Genomic DNA, 17,532 nt, shown 5'->3' with positions numbered 1-17,532 from the left:
TCATGTTTATCAGTCCCTCATTGAACATTTATACTTCGCATTATAGAGATTTCAAAGTTTGGATTAGTGTTGTGCAGTTCACATTTCTGTAGTGAGTCATGGACTAAAGTGCGACTAAAGCCATACTCTCTCACTACTTAAGAGAATGCTATTTCACAAACCTATTTGAAACGTGTGTAATATTACAGACATTTAAAAATAGAAGAGAAAAGAAAAGTCTCATGTTTTACTTATAAAAAACAACAACTGTCTGAATGCAGACATTGGATAAACTTCTATGTAGGTAGTTGTAAATTTAATATTCTAACCTTTAAAAAACAAAACAAACAAACAAACACTATTATTACAAATGAGGTAATGTTGTGAAATCTGGTTTACTTCTGGACACAAATTTATCCCCAAAATATAAACAAGCAGTTACACATGTAAAATGCCTTTTGAAGGGTTGCTTTAATAGATTTATTATACAAAAATAATTACACTTAAAAAATTGTGTAGCTACCGTTTAGAACAAAAGGAAATTTAAAAAGGGAGAACATACTGTAAGAGGTACAAATGAAAAAACAAAAAAACAAAAAACAAACAATCACACACGTACAGTATACACATTCATACATATGACTTCCAAAAATCATGTGATTTAGTTTTTACTTCCAGCACACGTGAAGGGTGAGGATGTTAAAGGCCTGCTGCATGACTTTCTTCTATTTGAAGACACTGCTTGAGTTTGCCGTTTTCCTGAAAAACACAGTCCGATTTAATACAATCCTGCAACAGCAACTCCTTACTTTAGAAATTCTTTCCCATCTTGAGAATATGAAAGCATCAATGCTTTATGCATGTCAGATAAATGTAACGTCTGCAATGTCCCTGAAAATGTTGAGCATATCATAATCAGTCCCTCCAGGATTTCGCGGGCCTTTTTTGTGATTGTTGCGGCCTAAAATGCCTGATGTTGCGGCCGCTTTTTTAAAAAGTTGCGATAAAAGTTGCGATGTTCTTCTGCATGTTTTTATAGGTTAAAACAGCAAAGATAGATAGATTTTTACTTAAAATGCCCATATTATGCTTTTTGGCTTTTCCCCTTTCCTTTATTGTGTTGTTATATTTTTTTGTGCATGTTATAGGTTTACTAAGAGAGAAAAGTCCAAAGTCCACCCCAAAGGGACTTATTATGTCCCACAGAAAACACTGTTCATCATCTGCATCTGCTCTATTGTAGTCCAGAATTGACTTAAGAGACAAAGTCACACACTTTGTAGCACACGAACAAACTAACTAACCATTAGTAACCATAAAAGGCAAAACAAACGATTTAAAGACACAGCAAAACCTAAAAAACTAAGCTTCTTTTTTTTTTTTTTAAACAAGATCTGCACCTGCAAAAAAGTCAATGTGCAGAACCTCACAAACATTAAGCAGCATTTATGTTGCAAGATGCCAATACTAATAAAGTGCAAAATACAGTTTTAGGATTAGCCACTAAAGTTAAATGGTGGAAAAACCAAATGTTTAATAATGTATTTTAATATAGCTAATATAATATAATATAGCCGCATATCCAATAAAGCTGTTCTCATTTGCTTAATTTTTTTTTTTTGTCAGACAATAGAACGAGTCGGCTAGCTATTTTTTATGTGTAAAATTTTCTGAATTGAGAGAGTTCGGGAACTGGGTGAACTAATGCACTGTGATAGTAGCCTATTACAAGTGATAAACACAAGAAAAGAAAAGGAAAATAAAATGGTCAAACTCAATTCTTTAAATATAAAACAAAAGAGAAGCAGATAAGTGATAAGTCCGTGGAAACAACACTGCTCATTCGCGTCTGTCAGCTGCCGTGCTGCTCCTCTACTGCAGCCGTTCACTGAACATGGGACGCAGAGAGAGGTGTGACGGCAGGGAGAAAGCAAACCTCGCGCTCGCAGGATTGTGCTGGCAACATTTGGTTACTGAGGTTTGTCCAAAAAGCCGCTAGATTTGTCTCTAGTCGCTTTTTTTATATCACTAAATATAGCGACAAAGACTAAGTTGGCAACATTGGCCTTTTCTGTTATTTTTGTAGGTAGCCTAAATGTGAGACGTTGGCAGTCCACATCTGCTGCGTCTTCTGAACAAAACAAGTGAGTTTGCTGACGTATGACGACGCTTTGCAGGAGACCGCGGCGCGATGATTCGTCAAAGTTGCAGAAAAGTTGCGGTGATTTTTCAAAATTGCAAGGCGCACTGAATTCACGTGGATTTGTTGAAGTTGCGTTAATAGTTGCGATCGCGACATCGCGAAATCCTGGAGGGACTGCATAATGTGTAGTAAAACAATTCAGAGAGGAATATTTGACAAGACAGAATGTACGAGCTGGAGCGAGAATGGAGTTTACAAGAGGGACAGGTGGAAACATGAGGGAATTTGGTAAAGCAGCTCTCCAGGACTTTTTACTGTATAGATAACAGATTAAACAAAGAATATTTGGTCCCCGACTAAAGATTTTCCTTGTCAACTACTAGTCGTTCATTAAAGCCATTAATCGTTTAGTCAGGGGAGAAATACTAAACTGTATTAATAAGCATTTAAAATAAATAAGTGTACACATAAAGCTTGCTGCAGCGACACCGGCAAACATTGCATTAACTTTTTTAAGATCAGAATGTAAACAAAATGAATAACCTTTAATATAAGTAACTGGGGTGATTTAAGCAATTATGATGCGTGGCATGATTGTTGGGGCCAGACGGGCCAGTCTGAGTATTTCACAATCTGCTCAGTTACTGGGATTTTCATGCACAACCATTTCTAGGGTTTACAAAGAATGGTGTGAAAGGGAAAAACATCCAGTATGCGGCAGTCCTGTGGGCGAAAATGCCTTGTTGATGCTAGAGGTCAGAGGAGAATGGGCCGACTGATTCAAGCTGATAGAAGAGCAACTTTGACTGAAATAACCACTCGTTACACCCGAGGTATGCAGCAAAGCATTTGTGAAGCCACAACACACACAACCTTGAGGCGGATGGGCTACAACAGCAGAAGACCCCACCGGGTACCACTCATCTCCACTACAAATAGGAAAAAGAGGCTACAATTTGCAAGAGCTCACCAAAATTGGACAGTCGAAGCCTGGAAAAATGTTGCCTGGTCTGATGAGTCTCAATTTCCGAGTCTCGATTTCTGATTCAGAATTTGGTGTAAACAGAATGAGAACATGGATCCATCATGGCTTGTTACCACTGTGCAGGCTGGTGGTGGTGGTGTAATGGTGTGGGGGATGTTTTCTTGCCACACTTTACACCCCTTAGTGCCAAGTGGGCATCGTTTAAATGCCACGGCCTACCTGAGCATTGTTTCTGACCATATATACATATAAAGTATATATAAATATATCTAAAATATAAAAGTATTGTCTGTAACTCTGCTGGGAAGGAAATGCAGAGACCACACATTTGGGAGATTAATTGAATATGTTCTGGATAAACAGGGATTGCCTCTTCAATTGGATGGCCATATTCCATATTGAGGATGCTATGCCTCCATGAAAAAGTCATTTTAAGACAGGACCACAGCTGCCACTTTGAGTGTAATGATTTTTTCCCATGTAAACGAGTGAATCTTCTCTCTCTTATAAGTCTCTGGATTTATGCATAAAAACTGGGTTTATACTGACCTCCTGAAGTTTGGTGATCTCCTTTTTCAATTTGACCAGGTACTCAATCTTCTGCTTGGGGTTCTGATGACCCAACAGTTTCCCATTTTCCTCGGTCAGATGGTCCACCTGCTTTCTCAGAACCTCAATTTCCTGAAAGACACCACAATACAATTAAGGACTTACATTTACACACATTAAAATTAACTTAAAGGGACAGATTCCCAAAAAGGAACATTCTGTCATCATTTGCTAATCCTCATTTTGTTTCAAATCCATTTTGACTTTTCTTCTTTTGTGTTCCGAATAATTTTGAGTCCTGGTCCCCAGTTTCCCTACTATGGAATCTCATTTGTCTATATTCAACACTTGAATGTTAAAGGCACAGTATGCAAGAATTGGGGGCCGCCGCTCGAAAAACCAGCAATGCAAGTTTGAGAGGAGCGTCCGCGACCAATCTCGCGAGAATCACAACATACTTTATGGCAACGACTAGGGTTGGCTATCGAGAATCGAGTATCGATTGGAACCGAGACTAACTTTTCGTTTTTCCCGGAATCGTTCAAAAGTAAAAATTTCGATTCCTAGTTTCGATATTCACAGTCCGCCGAGCGGAAGAAAAAACCGCTGAACAACACCAACGAAGAAGCGTCTACCGGAAGTGTTGGTATAACCGCGCGAGTCGAACATGAGTACCTTACGTCGGCGGTCCAAAGTGTGGCTTCACTTTTCTAAAAATAACGAAATCTCAGCAAAATGCAAAATTTGTGACAAAAGGACTATTTTTACAGAAGGAGTGTTTCCTTCAGAAAGGCCGTTGGTTAGCAAGGTTAGCTAAATTTTTTTGACCCTGCCTCTTAAAAGAATCGGAATCGAGGATCGTTAGGAACCGGAATCGAAATCGGAATCAGAATCGTTCAAATTCAAACGATACCCAACCCTAGCAACGACATCACACACATCAACAACAACATATGAAGCATGAAGTCACATTTAAGACATGATACCCGACGATGGAAAAAGCAAAGAAAACATGGTCGGAAAAGAAAAGCTGACCGCGATTGGAACCAGATAAGAGCCCCACTCGGTCAGGGCTTTTCACTCGTTAGCGCGAGCTAAAAAGCAGCACTGGATAAAAACAGTGATGCTGATCTGGCGATCTTGTTAACTGACTAGTAAGTAAATATTTCCAAGTTTATGTGCATTTTATTTTGTGATTTCACCAGAATGAATAAATAGTCCGCAACGGTGATAGATTTAAGAGTGCGTCCGAGTGGAGACTGTGCTCACGCCGCTACATAGGGTGACCAGACGTCGTGAAAAATTCGTGACAGACCCGAAATCTAAGCTGTTGTTTCGAATTCTAATTGTCCTGAAAATTATCCTAAAAGCAAAATCTTGTGGAGGTTAAGTCGGCCCCCACCAGCGGCTCATTGGCTGCAACCTCTTTTCTGTTTCTTTTTTTTTTTTTTGAAGTTCAACATAGATGTTGGCACAAATTTAGATGTACATTGATAAACAAATTTTCATTCATTCATTTCATTGACATGGCTGGTGTGCCGGAACCACAACACGCCATTTTTTTTACTGGCAGACTAATGACGGACTGTTGATCTTTTGGGAAAAAGAAAAAAAAAATGTTTGGTTCAAAGTTTCAAGAGTTTGAGCATGTTAGGGGTCCCAAAAAGGTAGTAAAATAATAATTTCCCTAATTTTCCTAAGGAAAACAATGAGGCTCTGCGCCCTTTCTGGGCTTGGGCCCTAATGAATATTTTGATATGTTGAGAGCCAACCCTTCTTCATCCGGTTGATAGTAGCCTATTACTTTTGATTTGCACAGTATAATTCAAAAGCATGATTATATTGTCTGCTATACTTACTTTTTATTTATTAAAACCAGGCAATTGGTTGATGAAACATTGATTAAAACGCGTTGCGCGAGCGACAAATTTGACAGTAAACTGATGCTCCATTCTGCTTTACCCGAGACGTGAAAAAGCGCCCTTTGCAAACAGCTGTTGCGACGCGAGCAGTAACAGCCGCGTCCGGTGTAGACAGTGTTAAAGCTCATTCTGCCTAAAGCTACGATACACCAGCAATAATTTATAGAATAATAACACTGTTTCACGTTTACATTTTTCTTACTACTTATTTTAAAATGGTATAAAAGTACTGTACAAATATAATTAAAATCTTTTTCATTATATTATTAATTTTACTTTAGTAAAAAGATCTGAGTTCTTCCTCCACTGGTAGAGATTAGCAGATTTAAGACTAAAAATATAAGATACGGATTTGTTTCAACTGTCAGGCCAGTAGTCCTGCAGCGAAAACACAACTTGAGTTTGGGCTCTGTGTTTGAGGTCCAAGGCCGCATGTCACGTTATTAGCCCTGGCTTGCACTGGCCCGACAGTGGAAAAGCGGCTTTTGCATTCTCTCTGACCTGCTGCAGTTTTTCTTGTTGATGGTCTTTCTCCCGCAGATCCCGCAGCTCCAGGCAGCGATTCCTAAGTTCAGTGGTCAGTTCCTGCACACACGTCTGAGACTGGGCAAGAGTAACCTCATTACGTTGGAGTCTGTAACACACACAAACAGGGGGTTGGGAAGTTTGTTGATGTTCTGGAGTTTAATGGCAAAAAGTCCAGACATTTAATGTAGGGGAATAAGAATGGTTTCATTGCATCTGGATGGTGAAAATAGAAGTTGGAAAAGGTTTTCGCAAGTGACATTAACATGACATCAACTAAAAAAAAATTGCCACTTCAAACACTTCCAGTGTAGATCTGGGTTAAGGACTGGTCAAAGCTCAACGTTCATTTCATTCCCCGCGCGTTAACAGATCATCAACTGTTAAAGGTCCCCTGGCATGAAATTTTCACTGTCTGAGGTTTTTTAAAGCTACACTGTGTAACTCTTTTAGTTTATACTTAGCTACAAAACACTTAGTTCTTTCAAAAATATATGTGCTCATTAATGTATATTTACTTCGTTCAAGTAATAAAGTATTCTCGTGAGTGTATAATATGCCATTGAACATAGATACGAGTAAGGGGTTCTAATGTCGGTCGCCATGTTGCCCCTCCATCTTAAAAGTACATTAGCCAAAGAGGGACATACCCGTTAATTCAAGCTTCGCCTTTCGCGTTTACGTTTGAGTTAACACTCATGGACGAGGTCGAACTGGAAGCCATGTTAATCTTGGACTACATTGGCCACCGTAGAGTTAAAACAAAATCGGAATTGAGAGGAACAGAAACTAATATTCACTGGATGGTCATATACCTTTTCACCACTAGATGGGGGTAAAAAAAAAAAAAAAAAATCACACAGAGTAGCTTTAATATTAATATTAGTTCTCCTAGCCTGTATTTGGTGAACAAACTATACTTATGTTGGCTCCATAATGTAACATAAAATGTGTTAGAAGTTTATATACGGGTTGCGAAGTTGAGGCCGGACCAAATAATGTAGGGACTGTAATGAGTAGCTTCTTAGAGAAGCTTGAAAAACCGGCATTGAATTGTGCCTGACTGACTTGTGAAATATGCAGAAAAGACGGTAAAGGTTCAACTAAATTGCTGTGGTATTTCCACTGATTCTATTAATGTTGTTCAGAAGCCTATACAATGAGATAGTTTCCTGACATCCATTGATTGGACAGCGTTTTCTCAGCATAGTTGCTCAGCAATGGCATGGACACAATGTTGTCTGAGGTTGGGCAAAATGAGGGCGGGACAGTGGGCAGTGCTTGGGGTGGTCACTGAATGGGGTGACAGTATTTCTGACGTCATATTTTCACAGAAGTCACAACGGCTTGTGAAAAGGCACAGCTACTTTATGCAGACTGTGTGTGGATTGACTGTTTTGAAACTTAAATGGTAGTTAAACTGCCCCTAGACATCTGTTATCATGAAAAAAAGCCAGAAAGTTTCAGTTATGATAATAAGATTCGCTATTTAGATGGTGGAATTTGCAAGCGAAAAACTGAAGGCTTCTTCAGAGAGTAAACAGATCTGCTCGTGTGCAAGGTTAAAGCACACAAGCAGACCATCTATGGGACAAGCCAGATTCCACCACATCATTATGTACACAATAATAATTTTTTTACATTGTTATCCTTTTATTTTTAATATTTGGCATGTTTGTGTGCTGCTGGCATGCCTGTGTTTAATAAGCAGAGTCTATGCATGTTGAGGACCCGCCTATAGGCGCACATTACTGACTCACTCATTAAATAATGCGCATACCCTATGATAGGGTCCTTAGACTCACGGCACAGAGGGACTGCTGAGAATTTCGATGGGAATTCTCTGTTTATATCACGGCAGTATACATACCACCACAAGCTAACACTAAGTTGGCACTAGTACAGCTGGATGCAGCAACATACAGTAAGGCTAGGAGGAACCTCAGGCTGCCAAATCAAAGCTGCCAAATGTCAATATAGCCAACAAATTGAGACAAGTGCCAGTTATCCATGTGTGAGGGGGATCAGATTTCTAATTACGAGACTAATTATATATATAAGCTTACTTACGCTGTCTGAGCATCAGTCAACTGCATCATTATGGAGCTCTGAGGAATAAAAAGAGACTCAACTTAATCAATCAATTGAATCAAACGATTCAATCAATCCAGTGCTTAGTTTAAAAGGGCATATAGCATTTCTAATGTGCATTTTTACCAAGTTAGTAAAGTCACCTTCACTTATATAGTGCTTTTAACAATATAGATTGTTTCCAAGTAGCTTTACAGTGATGATAGGAAATTATAGTAACAGGTTGTTTGGGCTTTACAGCAGCTCTAGAATAAAGTTCTACACGTACAGATTACCCAGAAAAGTGGTAACAGAGATATAAGCACGATATAGACCTTATGTAGCCCCGCCCCTTTTCAGCGTTGCGCTCTTTGTCTTTTGTCTGTATTTCCACAGCGATCTTGCATAGGTATGAATGAACTGCTCGTAAAAAAAATTCCCGTTCGACATTTGTTAAGACATCTGCTTTACAATTCTTTTGATAAACATTACAATGCTCATGATAACTTTTGTTAACTCTACAATAAGTAAATCCACTTCACCAGCTAATTACTCCGACAGCGATGCCATAGAAATATACAGAACCGGAAGTTCAAAGACAATATTCTAAAGATGACGGCGCCCACGTTTCTTACGTCTGTAAGTGTGATAAAAACTGACTCTGAACCGTTGAATTTTTCTTAAATTTAATAATTTGCCCTTTTCATATCTTTAAATAAAATGATAGGGTCGTGTCATATTATTGGCCCGGGGTATTGGAAACAGTCCAGACTCCAGAGGATTGATGTAATCTAATTAATATAGAGATTTTTTAGATCTTGCCTGGACATACTTTCGCTTTCCTCTCTTCTTGTAGTTCTCTCAGCACAGGGATGGGTATGTTCTCCTTCACATCTCTATAAAGACAAAGCAAAGAGATAATTTCACAGACAGAACACACAAGTATTAACGAGAGCATGCGTGAATCAATCTTACTCTTGCGCACAGCTGCCCAGCTGTTGCTGATTCTGGACGGCGTAAAACTGGTCCAACAGGGTTTGAATCTCCATTCGCACAATCTCTTTTTCATTCAGCTGGGCCTACAGATACACAGGCAAACATTTTTAATGTAGAATGAACTTCCTGAAAACTTTTATCTAAAAACAACAAGAAAAAAAAAAAAACTGCTATGAAAATTAATTTGGCAAAATACAGCTTGAAAAAGAGAACTCCTTCCTCTCAATTAGATTTTAGATCAACTAAAGTAAAGTTTCTTGAGTAGAATAAATAAATAATTACAAATTAATATACATTATATTTACTGTAAAACTTCAAATAATAGCCGAGTCCCAAATAGACGCCCGTCTCTTTTACACGCCTGGTGTGTCTGCAGGTTTGGGTAAAAAAAAGCCAGTCTCAAATTTTTAGTTTCTGGTTGTCAATCTTCTAAAATAGACAGATTTTTGTCCCACCAAAGGCTATTTTGCCGGGGCGCATAACGAGCAGAGAGAGAGAGAGAGAGAGAGAGATTTTACAATTACTTTATAAAAACAGTTTTTAAAAACAACACTAAAAATTTATATTAAATCAACACACTCTTGGAAATTAGATTATTCTCTACAACAGAGCAGAGCACATCCTTGTGACACTCAATATTGGCAAATTTTCCAAGATCATTCATCAAACTGTAATAGTCAAAATCTATTCTTATACGTGATTTCAACATTTTGACAAATACAAAAACAGCATCATCATCATCTGTAGATCCTTCAACCTTATTTCGTCTACTCATATACACTGCCATCTTTGCTCTTCCCAGAGTGCGGCCGCGCACTTTCACATCTTCAAACTACACGTGAAGCATTTGGAGATTTTTAGAGATTAGACACTCGATGAACAAAATTTCAACACCAAATTATAAAGGCCGTCTCATATAGACGCCTGTCTCAAATACAAGCCGGTGCAGCTCGATGATTTGGGAAAATAAAAGCCCAGGCTATTATTTGAAGTTTTACGGTAGTTATATAATAAGCTGTGAGATTAACTACGGGTGTGCACGAATATTCGATTTGTAATTATTATTAGAAAAATAAAATACTATTCGAATTATACTATGTTGCTTTGCTGGCCATAAATGCAGTGAGTCCATGTTAAATCCTAAGCACTAACTCGCAGTTATAATTAAATACACTGGATGGCGCTGTGGAGTGTGTTAACAAGTTGTCTGTATTTGATCACATAATGTTGTCATCTGCCTCGCAAATTACTTAAAAATGATCTTACTAAATGGAATTCATTTTGATCAAATTAATTAATTATTCTGAGTTATAATATCACCACCACAATGAGAAATCACATGAAATCCAAACAGTCGAATGAAGAAAGACAGCTGTCCATCACTGCATCACGACTGCAGGTCCCGCGTGATCCAAAATGTTAAATGATCTAATAGCAAAATGATTTTGAGACATACACTTCCTTTAAGTTTCGTTGAGGGAGATCGGTTTAAGAACAGAAAATGCAAAGTGCTGTTAGAAATTTAGAACACCGTTCTTGTTGTGTCTCTGAAACGTCTGTCAGCGCAGCGTCTTTTCTCACTCGAGCATAAAGTGCTGGCGGCGCCCCTGCATGTAGATATTATTGTTTCTCTCAACATAGACGTGAAACAATATAAACACTGATTATCGATATCTGGCGCAATCTGCTTTATTAGTTGTTTTTTCGTTCGTGCTGCTAGAGCATGCTTTTAATAATGCTTTTGTTTTAATATTTTTTGTTTAAACATAGGCCTACTGTTTAAAGGATTAGTTCACTTTAAAAAAAACTTTTGCTGATAATTTATTCACCCCCATGTCATCCAAGATGTCCATGTCTTTCTTTCCTCAGTCGAAAAGAAATTAAGGTTTTTGATGAAAACATTCCAGGATTTTACTCCATATAATGGACTTCAATGGGAACCAAATGGTTCCAAAAAAGGTCCAAGTGAGAGTTTCAGTGCAGCTTCAAAGGGCTTTAAACGACACCAGACGATGAATAAGGGTCTTTTCAAGCGAAACGATCACTCATTTAAAAAATTTAATAAAAAAGTTTAAGTTTTATAAGCTCAAATGGTCGCCTTGCTCTGTTCTGTGATGCGCGTTCGTGACTCTCCTGTTGGAACTTGTTCATCAAAACGAACAAATCTTTTCCGACTCAAAGTGGTCCTAGATAAGACCCTTATTCATCGTCTGGTGTCGTTTAAAGCCCTTTGAAACTGCACTGAAACTCTCATTTGGACCTTGAACCGTTTGGTTCCCATTGAAGTCCATTATATGGAGAAAATCCTGGAACGTTTTCATCAAAAACCTTAATTTCTTTTCGACTGAAGAAAGAAAGACATGGACATCCTGGATGACATGGGGGTGAGTAAATTATCAGCAAAAGTTTTTTTTTAAAAGTGAACTACTCCTTTAATGTTTTCAACTAAAAAAAAACCTTTAATATATATTGTAAGCTTGTAGTGTTAATTTCGTTAACGAAAACTAAACGAAAATATTTTCGTCAACGCACATTTTTCACCGAACGAAAACTAGACGAGACGAGACTAAAATCCCCACTAAGAAACAATAACTGGGACTAAATCAGAAATAATTTTCGTAGACTAATAAAGACGAGACGAAAATGCAGTTCGGTAAATAAAGACTGGGCTAAAATCTATGGACATTTTAGTTCACGAACAAAGACGAGACGAAAATTACATATTATTATATGATATGGTTTTGTCAAATCCTGTCTCCTCCTCCGCCTCCTCCTCGTCAGTTCTTCCGCCACACACACCCACTTTCAAACCTGGAGCGGGCGGGCACAGTCAGAGTAGCCTACACAACACACATGGAGCAGACAGGAGCTGGATTCACGGTGAGGCGGCGGCGACAGGTTAAAAGTAAAACATGCTTTGCACGGGGCTCGGGAGAAAGAAGAGACGTGATATATGGACACATTTTGTTACAATGATAAACTAACTAATGATGGCTAACTTTCATAGCATAACTTTCATAGCATTTAGTATCCAGGCTGGCTATGTTACGTTAGCTTCTTAGCACGTAGCGACCGTAGCCACTTGTTGATAGAATTGTATGTGAAGTTAAATTTATGCTAACTTAGATATGTTATACTGGCCGGGCAACTATAGTTTCAGTTAAATTTGATTAAAGCAGACAGACGCTTTAAAAAGATTTCATACGTTCTAGCAATCTATGCCTTGTTTCACCTTAAATACTGTACCTTTATATACCATGTGAACTAGCTGGCAGGAAAGCACTTTTGTTGTAGTGCTATCAGTTGGAGTTTTTTTTTTTTTTTCACAACATTGACCTCAAATCTATTTATTTTATTATTCTATGTGAACTAGCTTTAAACAGCCAGCACTTGTGTTAAGTTCATAATACACTTTATTTTATTTATTTGTTTCCTTTGTCAGGTGTATTTTATTTGTTTTAATGCAAGCATTTGTGTTTGTGTCTTTGAACCTTAACAATGTTCAAAATAAATATGCAAATATTGTCAGAACATCTTCCATGTCTGCATGTGTTCCTTAAAATTGTGTTTTTTTATCAAAAAGATGAGAGAAAATGTTGAAATGTGAAATAATTTTAGGAAATGTTAAATATTATCTGCTGACAAAAAAGTAAAAGGTTAAAATAATGTCCTGACTAAAACTAGACTAAAATGTTGACAGTTTTTTTTTTGACTAAAACTTAACGAATAAAATTATGTTTTCTTGGACTAAAATAAAGACTAAAATGCTCGACTTATAGTCGACTAAAACTAGACTAAATAAAAATCTGATGATGTCGACTAAATGTGATAAAAACTAACAAGCGATGCTGAAACTGGACTAAAACTGAAACTAAATTTAAAAATGGCTGGTAAAATTAACACTATAAGCTTGTTGTGTATATTGGCTGATTGTAAGCTTGTTCAGAGATGGTGACAAAAACGCAAAAAAAAAAAAAAAAAAAAAAAAAGTCTTTTTCGTTAAACGTCATTTAAAGAAACGAATATTCGATTTTTATGAGCCTGAATATTCAAATGCAATAGACTGTGCGTGTGCATGACCTTAACCTTTAGTCTGACGATCTCTTGGTTCTTGGCTGTGCGCTCTGCGTTGAGTTCCTTCAGCAGAACCTCCATAGTGATCATTGAAGAGCGTCGACTCTCCAGCTCTCTCTCCTGACACTCCAGCACCTGAGACAGACTCGCGCTAAAGCCACCGGGGGTTTGGGGTGTCTGGAAAAACAGACAATGTATGATAAAGGCTTTTTTCTTTAATTGACTCTTTCATCACAACCAAGAGCAAGCACTCTCTCTCTTACACACACACCTGCATTTTTCCTTTGGGTGTGGCAGCAGCTGGAGGTTGATTGACAGACTCTCTCACTCTCAGAAGGTCAATCTGATCATTCAGCTGTTTCACCTGTGAACGTGTGCGCACCAGAGATCATTCTGTTAAGTTTTCATGCATACTGTGGACATTTGTCACAGTAGAGCTTGGTCACACTACAGATTATGTCCCAATTCTCACTATTAACTATGACTTTCCCGCAAAAAACTTTTACTGCTTTTTAATAGTTGTAAGGTAGTGCTTTACAGTACTAATAAACTCTAAACTAAATTGTTACCGGGTGCTTTCAAACTGGCAGCTCGAAACAGGGCACGGTTTGCATGACAAATTGGTAATGTACAAGCTGTAATGAGCGCATCATGGTATCGAACCCAAGACTACCTGTAGGAGGTGGTCCGAGTTCAAGAAGCATTTTCTCTCCACCATTTTGAAAGTTGATGAATACTGTTAACTAGGGGTGGCACGGTTCACAAAACCCACGGTTCGGTTTGTATCACGGTTTTAGGGTCGCGGTTTTCAGTTCTGTACGGTTCTTGTTATTTTTTTCTTTTAATCTTTAACACTCCAGAAATGTACTTCAGCATGTGATATATAGCTTAATTATCCACACTTTAGGATACAGTATTAAAAAAAATATATTATATTCATGCAATCATGCACAAACTGAATTTGACTCTTTGACTTTAAGCACATTTTGGGACTATCTCAGAGGAAAGCTAGGTGAGATTTAGATACAGCAAGAGAGAAGAAATTGACATGCTTTTTGTTTATTTGGCAAAAAAAAAGGAGAATGTGTATCACTATCTCTACAAGAACTTGTGCATTTTTATCACATAAATCTTATTTACACAAAGAAATTAACTTTCATGTATCAACTGCTAACTTTTGTAGCTCTTACCAAAATTCTATCTTTTAAAAGAAAAAGAGAGGAACTCTTAAAACACTGTCTTTTAAATGTCAATATACATGAAACCTCATTGCCTATAGATAATTAAGCTATAGCAATAGCAAAGGCCATAAACATAAAGTCAATTTAAGTTTAACCTCAACACAAAAACAGTATCAACAATGCTTCTATTCCCAAAATGTGAGGGTACTGTTTTCCACTTAAAATTAAAGTGCAGGGTGTGGAAACGTATGACTGAAGCGCTCTTATCTATACATAAAGTGCCACTGTAGTTAAATTAAAATATCATAACATGAAATCCAAAATGTTCCCACACACCGGACTTATACCATAGACTTATACAACGCTGGCGCATCCTCCAACTCCCTCATCTCTCCCACTTGCCATTTCTCCGCGTGCCGTGACCTGCAGCGCTCCATACTCCACTTTTACTGGCTTGTTTACTAACTTGAACCGGCGCTGCACAGAGCGATCGGTAATGACATCAAATACCGCGAAAGTGATGAATGCATACGGAGCCGACTCGCGCTAGATTGATGTTATTCACCGATCGCTCTGTGCAGCGCCGGTCCAAGTCGAACAAGTTTATGTCGCGCGAAAAGAAAACACACGTCACAAACGGGCACGAGGTTACATTGCGCATGCGTCGAACCGTGAGACGCACACGCGCTCCGAACCGAGACAAGCGAACCGAACGGTTCGGGTGTTTTTTCATGTACCGTGCCACCCCTACTGTTAACCTATACTTCAATATATATATATATATATATATATTGCATTTTAATCATTTGATTTCACATTGTTTGCCTGACGTCTAAGACACATCAGAACAATTTCCGAGACCCATTTTTGGTTTACACATACATTTATTCATTTAACCAACGCTTTTATCTAGGGGTGGTTAATCTGTCTGATTTCCCGATTCGATTACGATTATTGAAGTTCTGATTCGATTACAGTCGATTTTCGATTATTAACGATTATTGATTTTCCTTTTCACAACAGTAAACGAAAATACACAGCAGCAACATTTCGGTATTAATTACACTTTTTATTTGTTTGATATTCAATGAAAATGTAATGATGGTTAGTGAGGACATGCAAACATGCTTGTTGTCTACTACTTAGGCAACCCATTATCTTTAAATTATTATTTTTTTTCAAAAGCAATTGTGTTGCATTATAATGCAAAGGAACCTGGTTGTATTAATTGACAGCTTTTTGTAATTTCCTTCAATTGAAAATCTTTGAAGCAAGTTTGGGGGACTTGAAGGGCACCCAATTCAGATAATCACCCAGAAATTCAAAAGAACATCATTTATCTGAAATAGAAAGCTTTTGTAACATTAAACAACACCATTCAAAAGTTTGGAGTTGGTAAGAATTTTTTTTTTGGGCAAAAAGAAAAAAAAGAAAAAAGAAATCTATACTTTTATTCATCAAGGATAAATTAAGTTACTGTGAAGACATTTATAATGTTACAAATCGATTATCTGAATCTTTTGTGTGTGTGACTGTACTTTTAAAGCAAAGTATTTATAAAGTAATGAGCCATAAAAAAAATCAACGTACAAAATATTTTATTAACATTCCAAAGAACCAACAGGAAAATAAATGTGCGCCTGAACTAAGAGCATACTTGTAGTAAATTAATATTATAACGACCGGTACAGCCGAGTGTTTTTCCTCTTCTGGGCTGGAAACGTGTCATATGGCTTCTCATATTTGTCGTGTTTCCCTCGTTAGTTTTTTTTCCTACAAAGCTTAACTAGTGTGGCTCTTGTCCAGCTCCTCTCCCGCTTCAACTTCAGAAGCCAAAATATTTCCACACGTCAGCTTTTAACCTAACAAGGAGGGATTATGGATCTCGTGCGCCATCGCGTCTGTTATGTGGAGGCCACAGACAGTACGGCCACTGCACTTCCGCGCTCCGGCAATATTACGTTATTATAAATATATATATTAAATTTTTTTTTTTTTTTTTGAAAATCGGTTTTTGGACATTTGTAATTCAATTCAGGATCGACCACGTATGCATCGAAGAATCGATTTTTTTTCCCCCCACCTCAACTTTTATCCAAAACGACTTACAATTGCTATATATGTCAGAGGTCGCACGCCTCTAGAGCAACTAGGGGTTAAGTGTCTTGCTCAGGGAGACATTGGTGTCTCACAGTGGATTCGAACCTGGGTCTCTCACACCAAAGGCATGTGTCTTATCCACTTCGCCATCACCACCCCCGTTTACAACACACCCTTGGTTTTGAGTTCATTATTCAAAAATATTTGACTGCAAAATACCATGACTGTACAATAAGAATCAAGTATTGCAGAGAGCCATTGATAATGACTGAATGACAGGTGGACTAACTCTACATAAACTCCTATTTGATTTAAAAACTGCATGAATTGAGGTAGAAAGGGCAGTACCTGTTCCTCTAGGGTGTTTATTTTGTTCTCTTTCTCTGTGTTCAGAGTCCTAGACTTCTCCAATAAAGCAGCTTGTTCCTCCACCACTTTACTGAGTCTCTCCATCTCATCAGTAGCATAGGACATATCTTCCTGCAGAAGCTCCAACTGTGACGCACACATACTTCAGTTTCGGCTTGTGACAAAATATTAAAACTTGACCCAGTTACACGCATACCTCTACACGGTCAGAAGCAAGACGCCTCTCTGAAGCTTCTCGCAGCTCCTGTAGTTCATTCTGCATTTGTGTGATGTTCTCTTTCATCTGCTCTTTCTCAGTACAAACTGTGCTGTACTTCCCCTGCAGGTGCAACACTTAATATATCAATACAACCTACCTAAAGCATTATGAGCAGGTGGGATGCCTAGGATAGGGCAACTCACACTGATGTCAGCAATCTCTCCTCGCAGCAAACACACAGTCTGATCTCTCTCAGCCACCTCACTCCGAAGATCTCTGGTCTCCTGCATAAACTCCAGCACCACATCCTACACACATAGTGAAACCCCAGTCGTAACAAAGCAGAGGAAAAACTATATCCTATTGTTATTCGGACAGTCTTAAGGCCATTGCACACCGAGTCCGAAATTCGCATCCGAAATTTTCGCACGTTAAAAAAA

At 38.1% G+C, this 17,532-nt stretch overlaps 1 protein-coding gene across 2 annotated transcripts in view; it reads right to left on the bottom strand.

Annotated features, from left to right (window-relative positions):
• Positions 1-431: 431 nt before the first annotated feature.
• Positions 432-17,532, bottom strand: part of kif15 (kinesin family member 15) — a 58,005-nt gene continuing 40,904 nt past the window's right edge. Inside the window, exons 25-35 of one of the 2 annotated variants that reach the window (XM_039656700.2) lie at positions 17,296-17,400; positions 17,090-17,212; positions 16,873-17,019; positions 13,515-13,607; positions 13,256-13,420; positions 9,149-9,252; positions 9,006-9,069; positions 8,174-8,211; positions 6,080-6,212; positions 3,657-3,788; positions 432-738 (exon numbers count right to left, since the gene is read on the bottom strand). In XM_039656700.2, coding sequence (XP_039512634.2) covers positions 679-738; positions 3,657-3,788; positions 6,080-6,212; positions 8,174-8,211; positions 9,006-9,069; positions 9,149-9,252; positions 13,256-13,420; positions 13,515-13,607; positions 16,873-17,019; positions 17,090-17,212; positions 17,296-17,400 — 1,164 coding nt within the window. In that variant the 3' untranslated portion in view covers positions 432-678. Of the gene's footprint in view, positions 739-3,656; positions 3,789-6,079; positions 6,213-8,173; positions 8,212-9,005; positions 9,070-9,148; positions 9,253-13,255; positions 13,421-13,514; positions 13,608-16,872; positions 17,020-17,089; positions 17,213-17,295; positions 17,401-17,532 lie in introns of those variants that run through there. The other variant, XR_016150789.1, reaches the window with a different exon arrangement.

This window comes from Pimephales promelas, chromosome 25 (assembly GCF_988280905.1).
Source record: "Pimephales promelas chromosome 25, fPimPro1.hap1.1, whole genome shotgun sequence".
Taxonomy (NCBI): Eukaryota; Metazoa; Chordata; class Actinopteri; order Cypriniformes; family Leuciscidae; genus Pimephales; species Pimephales promelas.
This window is presented reverse-complemented; position numbering and strand designations above follow the sequence as displayed.